Here is a 23,255-nt window from a genome sequence, read left to right as displayed (position 1 = left end):
TGTGTTTGAAAAGCTGTGTGTGGCTGTGCAGGCCTCTGACAAAGCCAGCTGGCTACTGGAAAGATGGAAAATCAACAACTGCACAAATGTGGCTGCATCTTCCACAACTGTCAAACTGTTAGGCAGTTGTAATAAGATTATTGCATATTAATAGAATATAAAATTAATTGAAGGTTATTACAGCTAAAAACCTAGTAAATAATCTAACTTCTGATTTCTAAAAGCTTGCACATTTAAATAGCTCATGGATTTTTATATTTAGTATGGGATTAAGATTTAAACTGTGATACAAATTTACACAATCCAGTAACTGTCGATAATTTATACTTTAAAAGCTCTTTCAGTACAAAATGGTTTATTGCAGTCTACTGTGCAAATATTTAAAGCGTGGCATAGATTCTACTCCTTTGCTGCTTTCTGCAACACCAGTCATTTTCATGGACAAAATGTTTCCAAGTTCTTTAGAAGAATCACTTCCAGAACAGGGGTTAAGAGCACTCTCCTCCATGCCTGGAGTAACACAGCCCTCCTTGCTGCAGACAGAGCTTGCTACATGTTTGGTGTAGGCTGAGGAGCCAACAGTTCATAAACAGGAAACAACCCACAACTCATTTTGAATTCCAATAAACATTTTGTGTTTTACTGCCTTTGGGACAGCACTTGTGTGTGAGTCAGGACAAGATGAGGTGTGGATAAAAGCTGAGTCAGCCTGGCATGCCCCTCACTGGCAACTGTGGCAAATCCCTCAAAACTTGCATATTCCCCAGGCAAAAGCCTGCATCCATTCCAACATCTTACTCTAGAAAATTGTACTACAGCACTTGCATCATGTCACCTCACCTGTGATGAAATATGTAGGTGTTAAACCTGGGTATTAACCTGCTAAATCAACTGATTCTTGTGGCATAGGGTGTTGGCCCAGCTTGGGACAGACCGTGGAGCAGCTCTGGTGGTTGAGAAGTTGAACAGTGACCAGAGCCAGTTTGAAACACTTTGAAATACTTTAAATCAATATAGGGCTTTTAGTTATCTTCTTTTTTCCATGGTCAATATTGCCTTTTGCTGGCTGGTCCTGAGCCGTGCCTCTGGGGGCTTTTCAGCCTCCACGGTCACTGTTGTTTCTGCACTGAGTGCTCTGGTGTCCAGGGCCATGTGCTAAACCCAAATTTATGAGAAATCTATGGAATTAAGTGTAGTGCTCACTGTGCTATGGACCAAACCCCAAAACAGTGCTCTCTTCCCTTTCTAGGCCTCATTTAACTTCCCACTGGAAACCTCTGAAGTGAGTCTTGTTTTATCATCCCGGTACTGTGCCATTGACTACTCAGCTCACTAATTAAGTGAGGTTCCTGATTAAATTTTGGTTTTGACTGGTTAGTTGGTTGGTTGGGTTTTTTTCTTCCCCACATGGAACGCAAACGTGAAGGCAAACACGCACTTACATGATTTTGAGAAACGTTTCGTGGAGCGATGGACGGGCGCAGCCACGGCCGTCCCTCAGGCATGCGGCGCTCCCCGGGGCCGCGCAGCCGCGCCGCCCCTCCGGCCGCGGGGCTCCGTGCGCCCCGGCCCAGCGTCCCGGGGCTCGGGCTCGGCCCCTCAGCCCCGTCCCCCGATACACAGCCGGGGGCTCGGACGGAACTTGGGCCGGGGGCTGTGAGGGGTCTGAAGTGTATGAAGGGAGTGAGGGCAATGAGGAGTTTGAAGTAGGGGGATGTGAGGGCAGTGAGGGGTGTGAGGGCAATGAGGAGTGTGAGGGCAGTGTGGGGTGTGAGGGCAGTGACCGGAGTGAGGGCAGTGTGGGGTGTGAGGGCAGTGTGGGGTGTGAGGGCAATGAGGGGTGTGAGGGCAATGAGGGGTGTGAGGGCAGTGAGCGGTGTGAGGTGCGTGAGGTGCGTGAGGGCAGTGAGGGGTGTGAGGGCAATGAGGGGTGTGAGGGCAGTGAGCCGTGTGAGGTGCGTGAGGTGCGTGAGGGCACTGAGGGGTGTGAGGGCACTGAGGTGCGTGAGCGCACTGAGGGGTGTGCGGGCACTGAGGGGTGTGAGGGCACTGAGGTGCGTGAGGGCACTGAGGGGTGTGAGGGCACTGAAGGGTGTGAGGGCACCGAGGGGTGTACGGGCACTGAAGGGTGTGAGGGCACCGAGGGGTGTACGGGCACTGAAGGGTGTGAGGGCACCGAGGGGTGTGAGGGGAGCGGGGCCGCCCGCGCCCCGCCAATGGCGCACGGCCGCGGCGGGAGGTGTGTACCGACCTCACTTCCGGGACCTGTCACCGGCCGGTCCCGCCCCGCTCCCGTTCCCGTTCCCTCCCCGCTGCCGCTCCCTCCCCGCCGGCAGCCGGGACGCGGTCCGGCCCGGCCCCGCCCTGCGCAGCGCGTGGCAGCGATGCACGGTACTGCCTTAGGGGCGGCCTCTACCCACGCCGTGCCCGTGTCCCGGCCGGGGCGGCGGCAGGAGGCGGGAGCGCTCGCCCGGGATTGGGTGACGCCCCCGGCTCGCTAACGCGGCGGCGGCTTTGCTAATGACCTGTCTTTCTTCTCCTCCCCTCCCGTGCTATTCGCTGTTACTTATCTCCCGGCCCCGCGGTGCGAAGCCCTCGGCGGAGCGGCGGCGGGCGGCAGGAGGAGGTAGCCGGCCCGGGGAGATGCTGTAGCGGCTCCCGCTGCTCGGTCGGAGCGGCGCCCGCCCCGGCTGCGGGAACGGGGCCGAGGAGCTGCGGGACGGGCAGAGCCGGCCCGGCGCAGGTAAAGAGCCGCCCGGGGAGCCTCCGGGGAGCGGGAGTTCAGGGCGCTGAGGTGGGAACAGAGAAGGGGGCAGTGCGAGGGGCTGTCACACGAGGGGCTGGTTGGCAACTGTCGTGTCTCCTAAATGGAACATCTGGGTTGCCCTTACCCCGGAACGAGCTCGGGCACTGGGCAGAAAGTGCGTGCTTGGAGGTTCCCGCTGTTGGCCTGGCTCAGGCGGGCGGGTTGTGCTTTGCCCGGGCGGCTGGCCACAGGAGGGTCCTCTGGCCTGAAACCAGGAGCAGGTCAGGAACGCCTCCGGGCCTTAATTCTGTGGTTTGCCGCGTTCTTGGTTGTCCCTGTGGAGCTGGATACTTGCTTTTCAAAAAGCATTCCAGCAGTAACAAGGGAAAGGAGTGTGAAAAGGTGTTGCCTTGTACTTATATTAAGATTGACCCAGTCTCACTCAATGATACGGGAAGCTGTTCCTAAGCTCCCTGATGGAAGTAGTATGAGCGCAGGATTCGTCACACAGGATTATCTGGAATGATAATGTTTGGCACTTTTGGCATTGGGTGTCTTAGTAGTACTGCACTAATAAAGGTGTTGCATAAGTTTTGTTGTGAAGGAAAATCGTGGTCGAACTCCTTGTATGACAGAACATGCACAGATTTCTCATCTGGCACTGCTCACCTATTAAAATTTGCTTTGCAGGCAGCAAAATGGATCAGCTGCAAAAACGATTTCCTTTGTTAATCCTAAATCATTGACTTAGCATTGAGGCTGCTACCTGGTCTCGTGCTGGAACTGAGGCACTTGTGGTTCATGTGATGTGGTCACACGTCTGCTAAACCTGAACCAGTATCATAATTTTGTTGGCTGGCATGAGCTACCGAGCAGCCATCAGCTCGTGGTGACTTTGAGTGGCAACTTTGGGAATTTCAAGTAATACAATGTAGTGTATTGGAAGGATGAGAGTATGCAGAGCTTATGGGAGATTTGTGGAACTCCCCAGACAGCATGCTTGCTGTCTTTTCCCATGTTTGGAAGGAACTCCTAGTATGGTCCAAAAAAAACATTCTTATCAAGCTGTTGGTGCCTTATATTGACTGTCATCCTCTACAGTCAGGTGCATATGGAGTTTTGGCTACCTATTGGAAACACCTGGTGGGTTTGTAATTTGCTTTTCAGTAGTTCTTTAGTGTCCTCATTTTCTGTTAATAGTAGTAGTCTTCATAAAGGGTATCATGAATTCTAAACCATGGAGAGAGGGTTAGGCTTCAGTTGTGATTTTGTGTTGTTATGCTTGTAATAGTTCATGTGCAGAATGTTATAAGAATATAAGGGACAATAATGTCCTACAGGAGAGTAGGATATATGACCTGAGATATTAATCTTGTTCTAAAGAATGTATTATAATGCTCACTGTTGTCCCAAAGCAGGCAAGGAAACATACTTTTCTTACTATTTTTTCAGAAGCAGCTTGTACTTCAGAATTGCAAACAACTCTATTCTTGTCCTTACTTTTCTATAGCTTTCTTGATGAGATTTGGGTTCTGAGTTCTGCTTCTATTGCACATGTCATATTTTTGCAAGGGAAAAAACAGAGAACACCATACTTATCTTGGAAAATAAATGAAGCTGAAGTCATATTTATTAAATGCACAAGCATATTTTCTTACATAACTTTGGAATTTAAACTTTTTTTTAATCCACTTTTTCAAAATCTCTCTGCATCTCTAATTTGCCTGATATTTTTTAGCTATGTATGCTTTTTATATATATATATATATATATATATATACACAGGCCTTATAAAGTATATAAAAACAAAATCTCTACCTTTGAGATGTAAATCCTCAAAATAAAAATCAATTACAAAGACATCTCATGGGGCTGTGTGTGCACCTTAGAAACTATAACTACTGTAAGTAATTCCACAGAAAGACTTTGTGAGAATGCTCTTTAGAGTAAAAGTATTTTACTCTACAACAGATAATTAAAATAGCACAGGACTGTCACTATAGTGTTCTCAGTTGAGTTTTGAATTCTTTTTGAAAAAAAATCTGAATTATATTGGGATATACCAGTTATATTCCGTAGTTAGCTAGATGTCAGTGTGGTCCTGATGTAAAATTAGGGACATATTAAAAAACTCAGTCATTTAGAAAATATCGTAGCCCAAGTGAAATGAAAGTTTTGGGTGTTTTTTAGAAGAAGCATGAAGAAATATTTTTATTAAGTTATATTACATTTTAGCTATGTAAAATCAGTATAATAAGCCCTGGGAAATTTTATTGACACTTTTTTTTTTTTTTTTTAAAGAATGTCAGCAGCTTTTTATTTATGAAGAACTGCTTGTTATCATCAATATGCACATGAAATGGAAGGGGAAGAAATTCTGGAAAACAACTTCTGTTTCAGCCTTGCAAGATGCTGCTTGAAGGGGTAAGTACATACATGGATTAGGCACAGAATCTCTGTAAAGAATGATTAATGTATATTCAAATGACAAAGAGAGAAATCTGAGCATGTAGTGGCAATAAATAATTGATAAACAGAAAATAGTAGCCCAATCAGGAGAACAAAGTAAAACTTCCATATAGCCTGATACTGCTGTCTTAGGTGCTAGTCAGTAGAATTCTGAATTCTTAATATTTTAGAAGTAGAGTGCTTAGCATTTCAAAGGACCAGGTTGTGGCAAGTACATTTTTTTCCCTCTTAGGATTTTTCATAGAGGTGCACAGAGAGAGAAAAAAGAGAAAACAATTTCTATTTCTGCTCCTTGTTTTTCCTATGTGGAATGTGTTTGGAGAATTGTTTACCTGGAGTGAGTGCTTGATTAGATTCTGGTGAGGGTTGTTTGAGCCTGATGGCCAATCCAACCCACCTGGGGCTGTAGACTCTCAAGAGAGTCACGAGAAGAGTTAAAGATAAAATCAGAAAAAGGAGTATGTAGTTTTAGTATCCTCCTTTTATATAGTATATTAATGTATTTTAACATAGTTATAATAAAAAATAATTTAGCCTTCTGAATTAAGTCAAACATCGTCATTTCTTCCCATTAAGTTGCCTACATTTACAATACCAGGTCTGTTAAATTAAATATTGAATGACATTTTATGAAGTAGAAGGCTGAATTTTTCACTGAAGCAGAAAGCCTGGTAAGGTTAGTCTGTTCATCATCACAATCCTCAAAACTTTAATCTCTCCAAGAGTGTGATATTTTACATGTTTTAAAGATACTCAAGTAATATGAGGAGACTGTTGTGTGACCAGATTGCATGTGGCATTGAGATGTTGCCAAATCTGACTCTACTTCCTCATACCACCTCTCATAGTTTCTGCTTATGAAACAATATTTATTTATAAGTGCATTGCATGTATCTTTAAATATCTCAGAAGTGTAATTTGTGTGTCCAGTGAAGGAGTTCTCATGCACACATTACTACAGATTATAAACCACACAGCTCCTGGGCACGTCAACCCTGACTGAGGCTTGAGTTGTGATGTGACTGGTTTGTGTGCATCTTTGCTGAGTCTTAAATGTGTGTATGGTGTTAAAATTTTTTACACTTTAGAAAGATGTAAACTACCAAAGAGGCATAGTTTGTTCTGTAGTGTTGTATTCATCTAAATGTAATGGTTTAAGTTAAAGTTGTCTCATGCCTGTGGAAACACTAAAAGTAGGAGAGATTGGCAAGCATTTGGCAAATTACCTATCCCTTTCTAAAAATGCTGATACACTGTCATGGTTTTTAAAAGATGTATAAACTGGGACATTATGTGCTAAATCTTTCCAAATAGTAGAAGAAACTTGTTCCAAAATGTGTCTGCCTTGAGGAACTCAGAGCAGTGCGCTGAAGTTGTACTGAGGTTGTACAGCTCTTTGGCATGTTTCCAGGCAGATGAAATACATGTGAAAGCAAGTTACTCTAATATTTTAATATTTCATATAGTTGTATCTCATTAGTTTGTTTTTATTTTGTTGAGAAGTACATAGAAGGAAACCAGAGCTGCTGTTTGGTATGCTGGTTGAGCAAATCCTTACTCATTTTTGAGTAATAGCATCCTGAAGCTGAGAAAACTTATCATGGTGAATGGTTTAGAGTTTGATGTATTTTAAATGGAAAAATAATACTGCAATGACTTAATATTATTTACATTTAACAACAAAAAAAAGTCATAAAAGTGGACCATTTGGAACTATTCTACAGCCTGTGATTAAGATTTGGAGGCAGGTCTTAATGTTTTGGTGTGTATATCCATCCATCCAGCACTGTTATGCAAAGTTCTATTACCTGAATATAGGCTTGTATTGCCATTCTTTGTTTTGTTTTGTTACACAAATAAGTGCTACATGCCTGTTTTGTTTTAAAAATTATTTACAGGAAATTATTGATATAACAAATCACAGAACAAACCACTGAACATGAATGTTCAGAAGGTAAGAACAGCTCATATCTTATTTGCAAAACCTTACTTGAAAGTGAAGACTTGAATTACTGATGATGTTTGCTGTCAGTGTTACTGCTTCAGGAAGAATGGTACAAAGTACCTGACACTGGAGTCATGGGGCAGGCTTCCATTAAGCAAAACCAAACAAAACCAAACCAAACTCTCTGGCATCTTTATTCAGCACATATGGAAAATGTTCCCTGGAGTAGTAAGGCTGAAGAATATAATGTGGAACCAGTTAGATCTGTGGGGGAGGAGGAGGGAGAATGTGGGTGTTGTGTCAGGAGGCTGCTTTGGAGGCTCTTGTTTATTAGTGCCTCGTGACAGTCTGTCCAACAGAGCAGAGAAATCCTCCAGTACAGCTGTCAATTAATTCCTATACTCTGATGTTAAAATACAATTAATTGCAGCCCACGGGTCATAAGTGAATACTGTTGGCTCGTTGGCAGTTTTCAGTGGAAGATTACAAAATAGCTATATATATGTGTATACATATATATATATAACAAGTTTATATATTCTTGCCCACCTCAGGAAAAAGGATATGTTGTGTGCAGTTAAGCAGGCCAGTGTGATCAAATCGGGTAGCAGCTTTGGTACCTATGTAAGTAAGAGACAAGCTTTAGTACCTAGATAAGTAAGAGACAAGCAGCACAGGGTTACTGCCTCTGGACAAAGCGCAGCTGTACCTGTCATTCTGTGCTGGAGATCTACAGATGTAACTGTGCATAAACAGGCCAATATTTTCAATCAGCTGTCAAATTTTCAAGATAAATATATATTCTGGGCACCTCACTTTCAGCATACTAAGCTGCTGTCATTCTAACCAAATTTACAAGGGGTTGCATTTTCTCAAGATTATAAATCCTGTAATAAATCCCATGAAATTGTAATAGTGATTATCCTCTAAGAATGTGGAATTGTTTCATTTGCAGCTATCATTTATTTTATTTCTCTTTTACATGGCAAGGGGGGGGGTGTGTGTATGAATGAACACATAAATGCAAAAAAGAATGGGATGTCCTCTCAGTGGTTACTGAAAGCACTGCAAAGATGGGCTACAGCAAGAAGTGTGGCTACACAGCGTGGCTGGATCTGATCTAGGCTCCTTCTTTCCTTCTCCCATCCATACGCCTCTGTCCATCCCGGTTGGGTGTGCTCAGGTCTCTGGAGCTGTCTGTGGTTCTCCTGTGTTAGCGATTCAGTGAAAGGAGCTGTTTGACCACCTTTCTGCAGTTCAGATGCTTCCTTGGTTAAAAGGAGCGGAGTGGCAGATGTACAGCTGGGCTGGTATTGCTGTTAAACTGGGCACCAGATACCTTCCACGTCATAGAGGATGAGCAAGGAAAACATGGCAGGAAACTGATTGGTTGTAGTTTGCCACTTTTTGATCATGCAGGAGTGTGAGGCTTGTGATCTGTACACTGTAGTGAGTGACCTGATTTAGAGCTGTGAAGTCATGTGTCCCAAGTATATCCTCTATCTGACACGTCAGGAGCTTGCAAGCACAAGTACTTGATGTCCATTTGCCAAAAAATGTAGATTAATTGCATTCATGTCTGTTGCCAAGGCTCCTGTCAGTAATGCTAACTCAGTGTAAACTTTGTTTTTCCATGATACATTAACATAAAGAAAAATTTTTAAAGATAGGGATGTCTGAATTGTCAGAATACAACTGAAAGACTTTTTCTTAACCAAAAAAAACCACCCAAAAACCCAAACCAAAGCCAACAAAAAAAAAACAGCAACAAAAAGCGAAAGCATTTTGTTTCACATTCCACTCTGAGTTGTGGCATGACATTAAATTGCAGTTAGTTTATTTTTAGCAGGTTTCATTTGTTTATTTATTTAAATGTAATAGCTGAGCAACAAGAGCCTGTAAAAATATTTCTAATGAATGAGTAACATTGTAGCACAATAAAGAATAAGTAAACTACACAACTTCAGGTGCTAGTTACAGAAGACACTGGATTTTTATGTGCAGGTAGAAGTGTATAAAAGCTGTCTTATTGAAATTACTCAGTTTTCAAAACAACACTTGCAAGCAGAATAGGCCTAAATCTGTAATATTTTGTTTGAGGGTCATTATTTTTTAAAGGATCTAAATCCCTCTGTTAAGCTGAATTTAATTTATCACATAAGTCATGTTACTATGTCTGCACAAGGGAATAAAGTTTATCAGTGAAATAAAACCACTGAAAATACACAGTGGTGGTGTTCTCTGCTAAGAAGGCGAATTCAGGCTTCTTGAATGTCTTCCAAAAACAGATGTAAATTCCACTGTAGCTTTTCAAACAGTGAATAATCCTGGTCTGTTATGTTTGGTGATGAATCATGCGAGGAGTTGCAGATGGTGAGGCGGGTGCAGCTGTGCAGATGCTGGAGGAGCTGAGATGGGGGACTGGAGGACCAAGGAGATGAAGGAGGTGATTTGAGGATGGCTTGATATGGGTGATAGAGGAGAGGGATAAGACAACTGAAAGAATATTGACAAGGACTGTAACCTGAGATTCGGGATAGGGAGTGAGCTGGTGACTGAAAGGAAGTATTCTTGAGGAAGAAACATATTTTTTGTTGTTATTGATCCTGGAAGCAAAATTGCAGTATCAGATACCAAAGCAACTGGACTTTTGTCCTGAGCCAAAACAATGAGGAGCCCAAGCTAGAAGTTTAATTTACAAGTGAAAAGAGAAAACTTCATGTCGCTTTTAAAGGAATACTGGCCTTAAGGAGGAGAGCTTTTGTAGGAAAAGGTACAGATGCACGTTTGTGGGCTTTTTTTATTTCTATTTTCTGAGCAGGACATGTGTAATGAGATCAGTGTGGCAAAATCTTGGTGTTTGTCGGATGGAGAAGTTTTATCTAAGTCAAAATCCAGTCAAAATTTAGTCCCACTAAAAATGGGAGGTTGTAAGGCCTAATCACTAAATCGCAGGTAAGAGACTCAAATGTAACTTTTCACAATCTTAATCAGAATGCTAAACACACCTTTCAAATTGTTGCATTAAGTGATTTTAATTTATCTTTTTTTTTTTTTTCTCTCCTTTTAGATTGACAGTTTTGTTCCAAAACAATATCTCTTTATTCAGGAAGAATGTTGCCATAAGATGTCTGCAAGAATTAGGGGGTAGTGCAGGCAAATGTCCAGATCAGTCTTGGAAGAGTTTTGCTCCAAAACTGAGAGCAATTTTCAGGATTGTTTTCTCACCTCATCTGGTCTAGTTATCTGTCAGGTATATGCAGTATGGTCTGCTGTCCTGTGCCCCCTGCCCAATAATTCTAAACCTGCAAATCTTCTCAAATTAGAAAGAGCAGTAATGGCTGCAAAAGCATTAAAGTTCTGTCATTTTCATGGAAGGTGGTGACTGGGAGGAAGAAAGGAAAACACATTATTGACCCTGCTGAGGAAGTGATGCAATATGAATTCAGCAATTGTCTGTTCTCTTTGACCTCTCAATTTCCAGCCAGCACAGGAAGACAAGCAAGCTCAGGCTGAAGCAGCCACAATATGTTTGTGGTGCTTTGGGGGTGCCATGTGCACAGGGGGAAATAGTAAACACCTGTGTGAATGGTAGTTCTCAAATCTGGGTATTGCCTCAGTGCTCCCAAACTTTTATGGTGCTATTTAAACTCACAAAACCATATGCAGCTGCAAAAATTTCATTGCCAGTCAATAAACTCAAAATTAATTGGCATCTGTCAAACACAATGAGTAGCCTTGAATGAGGTTGTATGCAGTTGAAGTACTTATGTCATAGGAACAGTCCTTTGCTCTTCTCTTGAAGAATAAGCAAGGTTGAAATAATATAGGAAGGTTAAATATGCTCAGAAAACAAAAGATTATGTCACTTTTTCTTATCCTTCTTTTATGACATTTCAGCTAAAGACAAGTATTTTTAACAGCGAGGATTTTAATTTCTAAAGAATGTTACTGCTATATGTTATGTTATAATATATATGATATATATTATGATAACATACTAAATAATGTTATTATCAAAAATATATGCCACTTGCTATCACACATAAAGGTCTGCAGATATCTATATCCTGTTTTGTAAGAATACGTTTGAAGTTGTCTGTACTTCCACATGAACCCTAAATATTGTTGAAATACCATCAGTTTCAGAAAGTGCATCCAAGTGTTTGTTTGACTTTAAATTAGTGGCAATTGGCTTTTTCTTTTCATAAATATAGTATGTCTGAATTTTCACATGTGTAAGGAAGAGTTACTAGACAGTTATGCTTAAAGTTAAAAGTAATTATGTTTTCCTTGAGAAAACAGTCATGTATGTTATGTTTTTGTGGGTTTATTTGGTTTTGGGTGTTTTTATCAAGCATGTGAGCGAGTAAATCTTCTGAGTGAGAGGTTTATGTAGCAGCACCATCAATATGACAAAAAATTTGCCTTGCACTGCATCTGTGTGTATTAGATTATAATTTTAATTGCCAATTTCAGTTGCACAGATGTCTTTAATTTGCTACCTTATGAAGTTTATTTTTACCATATGTAGTGAAAATGTATTCTGCAAGAGACTTAGCAAGGGGTTTACGTTTTATTTACTTCAGGAATTGATTATATTGGAGATAATCATTTAGGCACCGCTTTAAAATGCAAATTCTATCTGCCTGTTTCTCTCAGATGTCTGTGTCCTTCAATAAATGAGGTGTCTGTAGAATATCAGGGTATAGTTAAAAAATTGTCTAGCACGCGCTTTTCATAATCTGAGATGCAGTAATCACATGTATAAGGAAACAATTGCAGCATTCCAATTCAGTCTTAAGGATCTGGTTCCCAGTGAGCAGCATGCTGGGGCAAATGCGTGGGCTGTTTGTAAATGCTGTACGTGTTGTAATCAACTTTGACTTCGCCACTCAAACTGACTGATACATATTAATTTTAGAAAAAAAAAAAAAACCTGACAATGGCTTAGGACATCTAATCTATGCCTGCAGTTCATAAGATGCTGTTTTTGTGGGATTTTTGGTTTGTTCCTTTTTCTTAATTCTCTTAATGCCAGCCATACCATACAATCAGATTTAGCCTCAATTGGAGCTCTGATCTCTGAAATTAAGGTGTCCCTAACTGTTAATCAATTCAAAATCATGGCTTATGTAATTAGCTCATCAGACATTTATACAGTATTGCAAAACTTAGAAAAACCTGGCAACTTCCAAGTTAATGGGCAAGGAGTTTTCAATACACACCAAATAAATTGGTAAGGAGTTTCTGGGTCATGTGAGGAAAGTAAAATAGCTTTAAGTTCATCAACAAAGCAGTAAAAATAAAGCAAATACTCAGATGACACATTTGTGTGAATGTGACCTTGGCTCTTGGATCAAATAGCAAATATATGTGTGTCATGTTTGAATGTGACCTCTCCTTGGTTCAAATATCAATCATAAATCAACCCCCAGCTTTTGATGTACATGCAGCAGGAGCAGCCTCTTAGATGATGCACCGGATCTCCTGTTCTCAGCAGTTGTGGTCTCCACATGTCAGTGTTCAGCACACACACCCAGCATGTTCTGTCAGCTTCATGGCCTGTCAGGTGTTGTCACAGAGGCTTTAGACTCTGTAGAACTTTGAAGCACAAACTGTTGTGATTAGCACATGTAATCTTTTGGATCTTCCTCAAGCATGGAATAATTTGACTGGAGTATAGCTGTGACTTGAAGAGAAACGGACATTGAAATGGATTGGATAAAGAGCAAAACCTGAGGATTCATTTGGGAGAGGAAAGGAAAAGGGGGAGTGTGATGGAAGTGCAAAGCTGTAAATGTAACAGTGGAGTGGGGTTTTCATTAGAAGTTCTGGTGAGCTATGAGCAGTATTGGTGGAACTGTAGTGAACCTGAGAGGCAGCACATGGCAGAGAACACAGACTACTCTATAACATAGAGGTTACTAAGATGATGCCGTGGCTCAGTTTCTTGCAGAAAATAAATTCTTCTTGTTTGTAGGTTCAAGTCCTTTTGAATCTCTTGTTAATAAAATGTACTTTCTTTAGTGGTTCTGCCTCAAAAATACTGGATATTATGAACTGCAATATGAATATTTGCTTTAAGTGCATTAGGAACTAATGTAATAAACTGAATAATCTTCCCTGATACTACTTTACAGGCAGGTTTGTAAAAAAACCATATTAACAGTAGTAGCTTGATTCTATAGATTAGGCAGATAGTCAGTTTGATTATAAAAATAGAAACAGACACCATTACAAACAGAAGTTTTTAGACCTTCCATGTATCTGGACTATAAAAGTTGAAGCAAGAAAAAAAGACTTTTTTAACACAAAGTTTTTCACTTGAGTCTTTGGCAATGCTTGCTTGGGCTTGGTACTGTGTAAATTTCAGACTGGGTTATAATATAGTTAAAAAATAAAAAAACCTAGGAATTCAAAATACTCAAAGCAAGAAAGACCTCTCCAAAAACACTTCTTGAAGAAAACAGTAAATTGAAGGAAGACATTACAGGTTTTTCAATAACCCTGGGTATAGTATTATATGGTTTGTTAATTTATGTTACTCTTGACTTATTCTGAAGTCCTGAGCAGACAGCCCTTTAAAGAATTCACCATACTTAGATTTAAGCAATTTGAAATCTTTGACACACAGCCATTTCTGACTTTAGTTTCAGTTCAGCATTCACTAGAAAAAAGTCAAGTCTTCCTATTCCCAGTTACAGAAACCTCCAAAGCATTTACTTTTTAGATGTGAAAACTCGCATTTAGAGGAGAAAAAAACCAACCAACCAACCAAAAAATCTGAGTCATGCTGGCATTCTATGCAGACTTGAAACTATTTGAGCTGGAAGGCAGTTCAAACAACACCTCAGTCTCCACTCTTTACAATATGGGAATTTACTTTTATCAGAAGGTCCTTTATGCAAATTTGAGTAATGCCATGTTTGATACATCCATTTGTGTGGAAGAAAGCAAGCATGATTGCAGGTAGGTGTAAACTTGAGGTGATAGACCTGTAAGTCTTGTCTTTGGAGCCTGGAGGCAAAGGTTGCAAAACCTTCCTGTCCTGCTGCTGATGAATCCAATCTGGCTCCTGCTGCCAAAGGGATTGCAGGGGCTCCTTTAAACACAGGCTTCAGATCTCACTGCGCCCATACCCGGGAGCTGCGGTCTTTCCTTACGTCTGCAGCTGTGCTGTCTGACACAGGCTGACTAGTCTAATGGTGGGGATGAAATATGGGGAAATCTGTTTTCTTGTCTAATATCAAGTCAGTGGAAATATAAAGTATTCTGAATGGAGTTCCTAGTTACCATGATCTTGAGGGGTTTGTTGAATTCAAAATTCTCCTTTAGAAAGCCACTTGATGCTCGGATGTTGCTTTTTTCTTTACAAGCAGCTGAAGTCTGTCTTTGAGCTAGAATCTAGCTAGATTCTACTCTCAGCTTGAGTTTCTAGCATTGAAGCTTTAATTTTATTTCTGTTATTTATTTATTGGAGCATGTTGTGTCACCTTAGAGTAAATGATCTTCAGGCATTACTGGATTTCCGTGGCAATTTTACTGCTGGAAGGTGAGTATCTATGGGATGTACCCACAGTAGCCTGCGTGACAGTTCCATAGCCTTGCCAAAAGATGGTAATACCCCTTAATCTAATAGAGGTGCTGTCTTATCTGTAAAGCAATTTTCACTTCTCACAAGAGATGAAAGAGGCATTGGCTTTTTCACTTCAGGCAGTGCAAAGGCTGGTTTGCAGACCCAGCCTGTCCACACAGTCACTGGATTCTGCAGAGGAGATTCAGGCTGCACATGCAGTTATATTGTGCCATGCAGCACGTGTACCCATCTTCCCAGCCGCTTATTTCTACTCTCTCCATTGAGCCAACACTAATATTTGTAAGGCTTTGCAGTGAACTGGATCAGGGAAGTGGTTGGATTAAAAAGTACCACGTTTTTAGTGTATAATCATGGCCTCGAAGATCAGTCATGGCTCTGGAAATTCCACTGAGCTTCACTCAACCCAAACATGTTAAGTGAGCTGTTTGACATTAGGTGAGATGAATTACCTCTCTTATTTCTGTTTGTTGAAAATTAATTTCCTCTTTGTTGTTTTTTCTCCATTATTAATTGCATATGTTGTGTGAAATTGAGAGGGTATGATATTTGAAAGAAACAGTTTCATTATCTCCTGAATAACTTTGTTGCTGCCCTATTATCAGTTACTTCTTAAACAGTAATCTTGGCAAAACAAATTTTTAAAACTATTTAGTGTATAATAAATGTGTTATATAAATGAAAAAGCATTGGGGGAAACAGTGGATATATAGTCTTGAAGGTCTAGAAAGCAGCTGAATTGTTTAAAGCAGGAAGGTCAGTCACATTTAAAAGGGTTGAGGAGGGTTGAAGCGGTCCTGTTCAGAGAATCTGATCTGTAACATACACTAGCCAATGTAATTTAAAATCCACTGTGACAGAAAATCCTGAGTCCAAAGAAACACAGCTTCCTAGCTCAGTAAGTTCTCCTTGAGTTTCGCTGAGGAATGTAAACCAACAAAACCCATCTCCATGTTGTTTTTGTCATTTTGTCTGGGCTTAACCCCAGGAGGCAACGAAGCCCCACTTGCTCACTCACCTGCCAGGGGCTGGGGAGAGAATTCAAATCAAGGTTGCATAGAATTTTTCCTCATGTGACTTTTAAGATCCTGACTTTACAACTTTGCTGTCAATTTTCAAAATTAGGGTATGTGAATTTTGATTTCTTTTAAAGGCAAGGATACCTATAAGTTGCATATGGTATCTTGGAGTACAGCTGAGTAAAGGGAAGAAATACAACATTTTTCTGAGTGATTTTTTTTGGAGGGGGGGTGTGCAACTGGCAGTCTTGATGAAAGGTACCTTACAAAAATTTTTCTTCACATGCATAGAAAATGTTCCCTGACTTAGGTAATTAATACTTTTTAAAATAAAAAATAGTACAAGTATGTAAAGTTACAAACTATGAAAACCGAATCAATTGTCATGTGATAAATGAGAAAATATGCATCCTTTCCCAGGTGGGAGTCTGGGTGTCACACTGTAGGTACCAAATCCTGTTTTCTGTTCTTTTTTGTGTTGAATCAGGATATTGGAAATATTCTACAGCTTACACATTCAAGTCTCTTCCTATCCAATGAAGTTTTCTAAAAATATCTATTGCAATCACGAGTTTACAAGTGCTGTTTTCAGCCCCAGCATTCTCAAAATGACCTAGAGGTAATGACTGTTTTAACTTTAACCCTGGTATTTGCAAGCAAGCCCTTTACACGATCAATTTGTTTATGCAGTAAGATCAGACTTTGTTACTGCTTCCTAGAGACCTTTGCATCTCAGAGACCTGTTTCCTCACAGAGATTATCCCTGGTGTGGCAAGTATTAAATGTGGAAGGGCTGGAGGCTCAGTATGCCTCCATCCCTTTCCAAAAATGAAGCAAATAACTGATAGCTGCATGTAGAGGTGTTTTTCTTTAACAACCTGACTGATTTCTTTGGGACTGATTTCAGGTTTATAGGTAAGTTACTCAGTGGGTATTCACAGTGAGGTGGTGGGAAAGGACTTCTTGTGAAAATAGACATATTTAAGAGATAACAGTACGGGAGAGAGTAAAACCTGTTTAACCTTAAAACCATAATTACATGAAATTATGTCCTTATTTTTCTATGTTCTATTCTCATTTTTTCAGTTTATGTGTGTGTTGGTACTTGGGGATAAGAAAGGGGTTATGGAGGCTAAAGTATTGTATGGGAAACTGAGAAAATCCTCTGCCAATGTCTTTGTGGCGCAGAATTTTTGTAAATACTTAGGAGACACAGATCTTTGAATGGAATCATCATGCTGCATCTACTACATCTACTGTTGTAACATGTACAGAGCTGTTTGTAAAGCAAAATTCTCTCTATGACTGTTAAATGAGCTTCATACTCATTACCCTTTCTATTTTAGAAGCTTTTTTTCATTCAGGCAAGGATCAGTGCATATTATAGGAAACCTGCCAGTGAAAGCATATTCATGTGTAAACATGCACGGAACAAAAGAGAAGCCAGAAGGCAGTTTACTACATAAATACTAGGCATATTACTTGTAGATCTTCTGTGCTTATAAAAAAAATCAATTGTCAGTATTGTGAATATTAGTATATTTTGAGTCTTCAGAAATTATGTTGTTGCCATGCTTGCTTAAGTACCAGTTAATCATTGACAAGAGCGCTAATGATTAAATGGCTGTAATATAATTGTCATGTTTGAAAGTACAAAAGAGTATGTAATTTAATAGTTAAAACAAGAAGCACTCCATTTATGTTTCACTAGCTATTAGGTTGTTTTTACAGAAATGTCGCTAAAAAGGCTGCTGAATTTTACATATTTATTGTAAACGTAGAAAGGTACCGTGCAGTTTGGGCGATACCAAGCAGCTTTTGACATGTTCAGAGGTCAGCTCTCAGGCCTTTCCTTTGCTTTCCTGACAGATAATGCCTATTTCGGTTGAGGGTAGACTTCAGTGTTTGCTTAATCTTTTAAAAATATGTATGCTGGATGAAGAAGTGGTACTTGGAGATATGTGTATGTGATTCAGCAGGGAGCACTGGTACAAGAAGCCCAGTGCCTACTGGAACCACCCCAGCTATCCTGGGGCTGAGCGTCTGCAGAGGAATACAATCCTTCTGTGCTGTGAACAACTGGTTTAGCCCAGGAGAGCTTCATGGAGACCACACTGGTGGAGCAGTGCCAATCATATCCTCAGCTGTTCCTCTCTTCTTTTTGCTAATGGCTCCTTAGGGAGACAAATTGATTAGTCTCCTTTGGGTTGCTGGAGGCTTCTCTATGCTTTTCCCCTATCACCAAATAGATATATCACACAGAGAGGAATTTAACTTTATTTTCACAAATTACATACAAGGGATTTCTCTTTTCTGAGTCTGAGTATGTTCTGGTTATGTGAGGGACTTGAATAGATAACAAAGAGCAAACAGCACAGTTAGTTCCAGGTGTTACTGGGCTTATCCATGCTGTGTGTCTAACTCTCACCCACCAGCACAGTGGGTACAGTCATATTCCTGTTGTCTGTAACTGGAAATCATAGATCAATTCCCATACTTACTCTCCTACATATTCCTGCCTGCTGCACTATATGGCATAGATATTATTTTCCTTTTCTGGTTAAAACTATCCTGTTTCAAAGAAATTTGGCAAATAGATCTGTACTAATGGTATTTGTAGAATGAGATGGCAACTTAGTAATGATGACAGCATCGCCTTTATTTTTCCTGCTCAAGAAGAGTGACTAGAATATTGATGTTTGTTATAAGTTTTGGTGGGAAGTGCATAATGCCTTCTGTAGAAACACTTTTCTCAGCAATGGAGAGAAAACTACCAAGATTGACCTTGTCATAACTTTCATTCATCTTGAAGTCTTCTGGGGAATTCTCCCCACCCTGTGCTCTTGATGATTCATGTTGCATAAAGCTTCCAAAGCAGTAGAATTTTGTATAATAATTCACTTTCGGATTAGAAATCCTGTATTCAGTGTGCTGCAACTGGTTAAATTTTTTTTTAAGTATCTGAATTTTTAAAAAATTATTCTTTCACCAGTAAAAAGAAGTTTAAGTGACTGCTCTACTTGATCAAAATGGTGGACACTGAAAACCAGCTCTATCCCCTTACTCCCTTGGAGGAGGAGGATATAGACAGCCCTTTATCTGGAGAGTTCCTACAAGATATGGAGAACATTCAAGACCTGTCCCAGTCTCTAGGTGATGATAGTTCTGGAGCTTTAAGTTTAACAGAATTCCAGTCACTGGGAAATGGTCCAGGATCTGATGGATCAGTTATAACAGGTAAGAGTTTTGTTTAACATAAAACTTTTTAGTATAAATAGAATGGTAGAAATTAATAACTACTTTTATGCAATAGTTATTGTTTATGATGAAGTGACACTGGAAATATATAAGCTGATTATGGCATGGTCTTAAAATACTGAAGGCTAAAGTTAATATATTAGACAAATGTCACTAAAGAATGACTGTAACATAAACTTACATAGCCTTTGTTCAGAGGCTTTGGGAGATCAGAATGGGAATCACTGCAGTGGTGTGGGACACTGTGGAGTTCTCAGTAAGGTTTTCCTGTTGAATCTGGGTGTTTTAAAGTCTTTTAGCAGGAGAGCCATTTGAAGTAGCTTCCTGTTAACCTTTTGGTTGGTTTGCATTATGCTTTGTTTTGTTTTGGGGGGTTCTTCAGATCAATTCTCTGCTTGTGATCCCTATTTCACCTTGGAATAATAGAACTGAGGCAGTTGAAATGAACAGTGTGGGTTTGAAGGCAATGGGGAGAGCTGCCTTCTGGCACTATGGACCAAAGGAATGTTTCTAGAGCTACGATTTTGTTCCCTTTTGGTTGTAGACCTTCTCATAAGAGAGATGCTTTGTACAGGAAAAGTTATGATGTGCATTATCTATGTGTGTATTTGTTTATAATATGGTCCTTCAGAGGCAGGAGCCTTTACAATTATTTGAGTGTAGGTGTGTACAAGGCCTACAATAATTTAGATCAGCTTGTACTGTCACCTTCTCATGGAGTATTTTGCTCACTGCAAAATGTACTGGTTTTGTGGTTAGAGAACATGGAAAATGTAACGTTCCAAGGCTCAAATTCCATAAAGCAAGTAAAATGAAGTAACACTTTAAGAAAATCCTGGGGTTTAGGCTGTTCTTGATGACTCTGATGCCTGTGGGTTTGGCAGCGCTGGCAATGGAGACTCTGAGTTCTGTGCCAAGGTTTTTTTCCAACATAATACTTGCTGACCTACATTCATGAGTGTTTCTTAATCTGTCTGTTAAAATAACACACCCATTAATTTGCTGAAGTCTTGTGGTGCAAGTTGCAAGATGGAATATAAAAGGAATTCTGGCCTCAGAAAATATTTTCCTCAAAAAAAGCTGGAATTATTAATTTAAATAATTAAGATTTGAACATGGTAGTTTTGTAATGTGTTCATCTACTGGTGGCACATCTGGTGAGTTTATTTCATTATACGATTCAGAAAAGCTTTGCCCCTCAGAAGAAAAACACAAAATATCTGAGCAAGGCTATTTGAGAAGCAGACATTTGTTACCTTCCTTTTAACATCTGTTCAGCCTTTCTACTGATGTGCAGGACTCGTCCATTTGCTTTTCAGCCCTCAGTTTGGATTGTAATTGAAAATTATGAGTAGCTTTTCAAAGGTCAGGGGTCCTTATAATGTATCTGAAGTGGATGTGTGTGAGGTAGGAATGTGTCTCTTGTGGTACTGCCAACGAGAGATGCCCTGCTCATCCCTGCAGCACAAGAGATGGAAGATGCAAAGCCAAGATGAGCTGTTCACAGCCTTTCTGCAAAGAACAGTGGTGTGGTGTGTATTTATTGGGTCAATTATCACCCAAATAGTTCTTGTTGCCAGAGTCACTGCAGCAAGGCCTTTTCCTTGTTGTCACATCAAAATTACCCTGTATTTTGTGTGTGTTTGCACTAGAAATATGAATTCTTTTTCAAAGACTTATGGTTGAACTGTTAGTTCACTTAATGACTATTAACACAAGATTATTTTTTAGAATAAGCTCATTTTTTTGTGTGGTTGTTAGTATAGAAAACTGTATCAATCTTGATAGTATAGTATTTATGAAGTGTTCCTTTTTTTTTTTTAGACACACTTTCACCAGCATCCAGTCCTTCATCCATTAATTTTGCCACAGCTCCAGGTAGCATAGATGAATCACCCAGTGGAGCACTAAACATTGAATGTAGAATTTGTGGGGATAAAGCCTCAGGCTACCATTACGGAGTACATGCTTGTGAAGGTTGTAAGGTACAGTCATCATTTTCTCCTTAAGAACCTAAATCATGTTACTTTTCTTATGGGGTAATATGAAGATAAACGTTTAGTGCATAAATGTTTAATTAGTATAGGTCTAGCCATTACAATTCCTATCTGTGGTCTTTTTTCTGAAATAAATCATCCAGATACCATAACTCAGACCTTCATCAAGCAGGGGCAATTCACAGTGATAATTTTAATACTGCTGTTCTGCATGTAGTTAGTGAAATACTAAAACAAAACAGTAAACCGTCACCAAAAAAAAAAAAGAAAATCAAAGCCTTCTTGCTCCGCTAGCCATGCTCCCACTAGCATTTTATTTGTGTTGGGAGTATGGCTAGGAGGGGTATACTACATTACTGACGGCAACAAATCCCAAATTTCTTACCTCCAACACATGCTGCCTGAATCCTTTAGTCTTGTACTTGTTGTAGTTTGGGGGCCAGGGCATGTCTGGCACAAATTACTCTTATCATTAATGCATAATTCTTGAGATTATATGACCCATGAATTATAAGATGCTTTTCTTTATCTCCTAATGTTTCAGATTTCCCTCTTTTTTCTGTATTAGAAGGTAACAGGAGAGAAACAACAGACTTTGTGTTATTGTTAAATAACAGTCTTTCTTTCATGCATCATGTCAGTATGACAATTTGAATGTAAATCTTATGGAATAATGGGGAATATCTATTAGAGATGGGGAACCAGTTCCTAGCCAGGTGTGTCCCACAGCCTAAATGACATGTTGCTCTGTGATGTGACACAAACTGTTGAGATGGCTCTGGATTTGCTGTCCCTGTGGTTGGGCAATGTGTGAGCAACCTTGCTTTGCAGACTGGAGACATCCTGGAAAGGGCACTTGAGGTAGAGGCTGTTCTAGAATAAATGGTAAAAGAGAAAAAAAAACTACCTGTATGATTGAAGCTTGGTAGTCAACATTAATTAATATTACATATTGTTTTTTTCAAACTTTTTATAGGGCTTTTTTAGAAGAACAATTCGTTTAAAACTCATCTATGATAAATGTGATCGCAACTGCAAAATTCAGAAAAAAAATCGTAATAAGTGCCAATACTGTCGTTTTCAAAAGTGCCTTTCAGTTGGAATGTCACATAATGGTAGGTAAGAGTGCCCTTAATTTGTTTGTTCCTACCCAGAGTCTGCTGCTGGAGGCAGGCACTTGGATAGCATTTTTACTCGCACACATGAATTGAACCTCGGATTTTTTGCAAGATAGGTTGCTGTGGGGGATGCTAGTTTCCCTGATGTGGTTGATACAGAGCTGCCAAATGTGCTGTTGTGAGCTTTACACAGTTTGCTACACCTCAGTTTGTCCGTATGAATGTTCATTTATTTGCTTTCTTCACCCCAGAACTTTGGCACCAGTACTCCCATTGAAACAAATTTCAGTACTGGAAGAATTCTGATCAAGGGTTTTGTAGAAGAGTAGGAGGAGGACAACTGCTTTCATTGTGAAGGGAGTGATGTAGGATAGAAATCTGTAGGAAAGCAGCCTTCATTATTTTTCAGGTTACAGTGCAACAGCTCTTGAGCAGATGATTCAGAAAGTGGGGAGGGAGGGCAAAGGTCTATGCTGACTGTGCAACAGGAATCTGGTAGGTTATTTGTTAAACAGAATGGTTAAAAATTCAGAGCATTTAGATATCCAGTTTAAAAGTTATGTTGTTGTTTGTGCTAGTGATTTAAGATAAGGGTGGCAAGCTTGTGGCTTACAGACCAATTTCAGCCCACAAGGCCGGTCTCTGTGCAGGACGTAGCTTGCTCAGCAACACTGGTAAGGAGGGAGAGGCCAAGCCATGAGAAAGCACATCTCACCTGGCCAGATGACAGTAGTTTTCCCTGCTTGGCTCTGATATTGTCCAGGCTGAACTTGGGGGCAGGTGCAATGTGACAGTAATCAAAAATTCTGGGGTAGGTGAAAAACTGTGGGTCAGGAGACAAATTTCCTAAGGAAACTATGCAGTTGGGATAGGTGGGATGGGAACATGACTGGGGAAGCTGCTTGTGACATTGTAGTCTAGAGTCCCAGCAGGAGGCATTGTGAGAGGTTTCTTCCTGGTTCTGCAGAAGCCTGGCTCTCCTGCAATGAGCCTTGACTGAGATTGAGGTGCATTGGAAGAGGGTTGGTAGTCTCTGCAAGACTGGAGATAACCATCCTCAAAAAATAGGCTGGACAACAAAGTGACATCTCCGGTCACTTTGTTGT

The 23,255-nt window shown here is 40.3% G+C and overlaps 1 protein-coding gene across 6 annotated transcripts in view; it reads left to right on the top strand.

The window, feature by feature from the left end:
* The first annotated feature begins 2,248 nt into the window (after positions 1–2,248).
* The window catches only part of PPARA (peroxisome proliferator activated receptor alpha), a 33,147-nt gene continuing 12,140 nt past the window's right edge, over positions 2,249–23,255 (top strand). Inside the window, exons 1-7 of one of the 6 annotated variants that reach the window (XM_072923654.1) lie at positions 2,402–2,743; positions 5,048–5,170; positions 7,114–7,169; positions 16,264–16,395; positions 18,769–19,013; positions 20,859–21,019; positions 22,008–22,146. In XM_072923654.1, the coding sequence (XP_072779755.1) occupies positions 18,806–19,013; positions 20,859–21,019; positions 22,008–22,146 (508 nt within the window). In that variant the 5' untranslated portion in view covers positions 2,402–2,743; positions 5,048–5,170; positions 7,114–7,169; positions 16,264–16,395; positions 18,769–18,805. The other 5 variants (XM_030263848.4, XM_012569310.5, XM_072923655.1 and 2 more) reach the window with 5 other exon arrangements.

The sequence above is a fragment of the Taeniopygia guttata genome, chromosome 1A (assembly GCF_048771995.1).
Source record: "Taeniopygia guttata chromosome 1A, bTaeGut7.mat, whole genome shotgun sequence".
In the NCBI taxonomy this organism is placed as follows: domain Eukaryota; kingdom Metazoa; phylum Chordata; class Aves; order Passeriformes; family Estrildidae; genus Taeniopygia; species Taeniopygia guttata.
The sequence above is the reverse complement of the archived record's forward strand: the minus strand, read 5'-3'. Positions and strand labels throughout refer to the sequence as shown.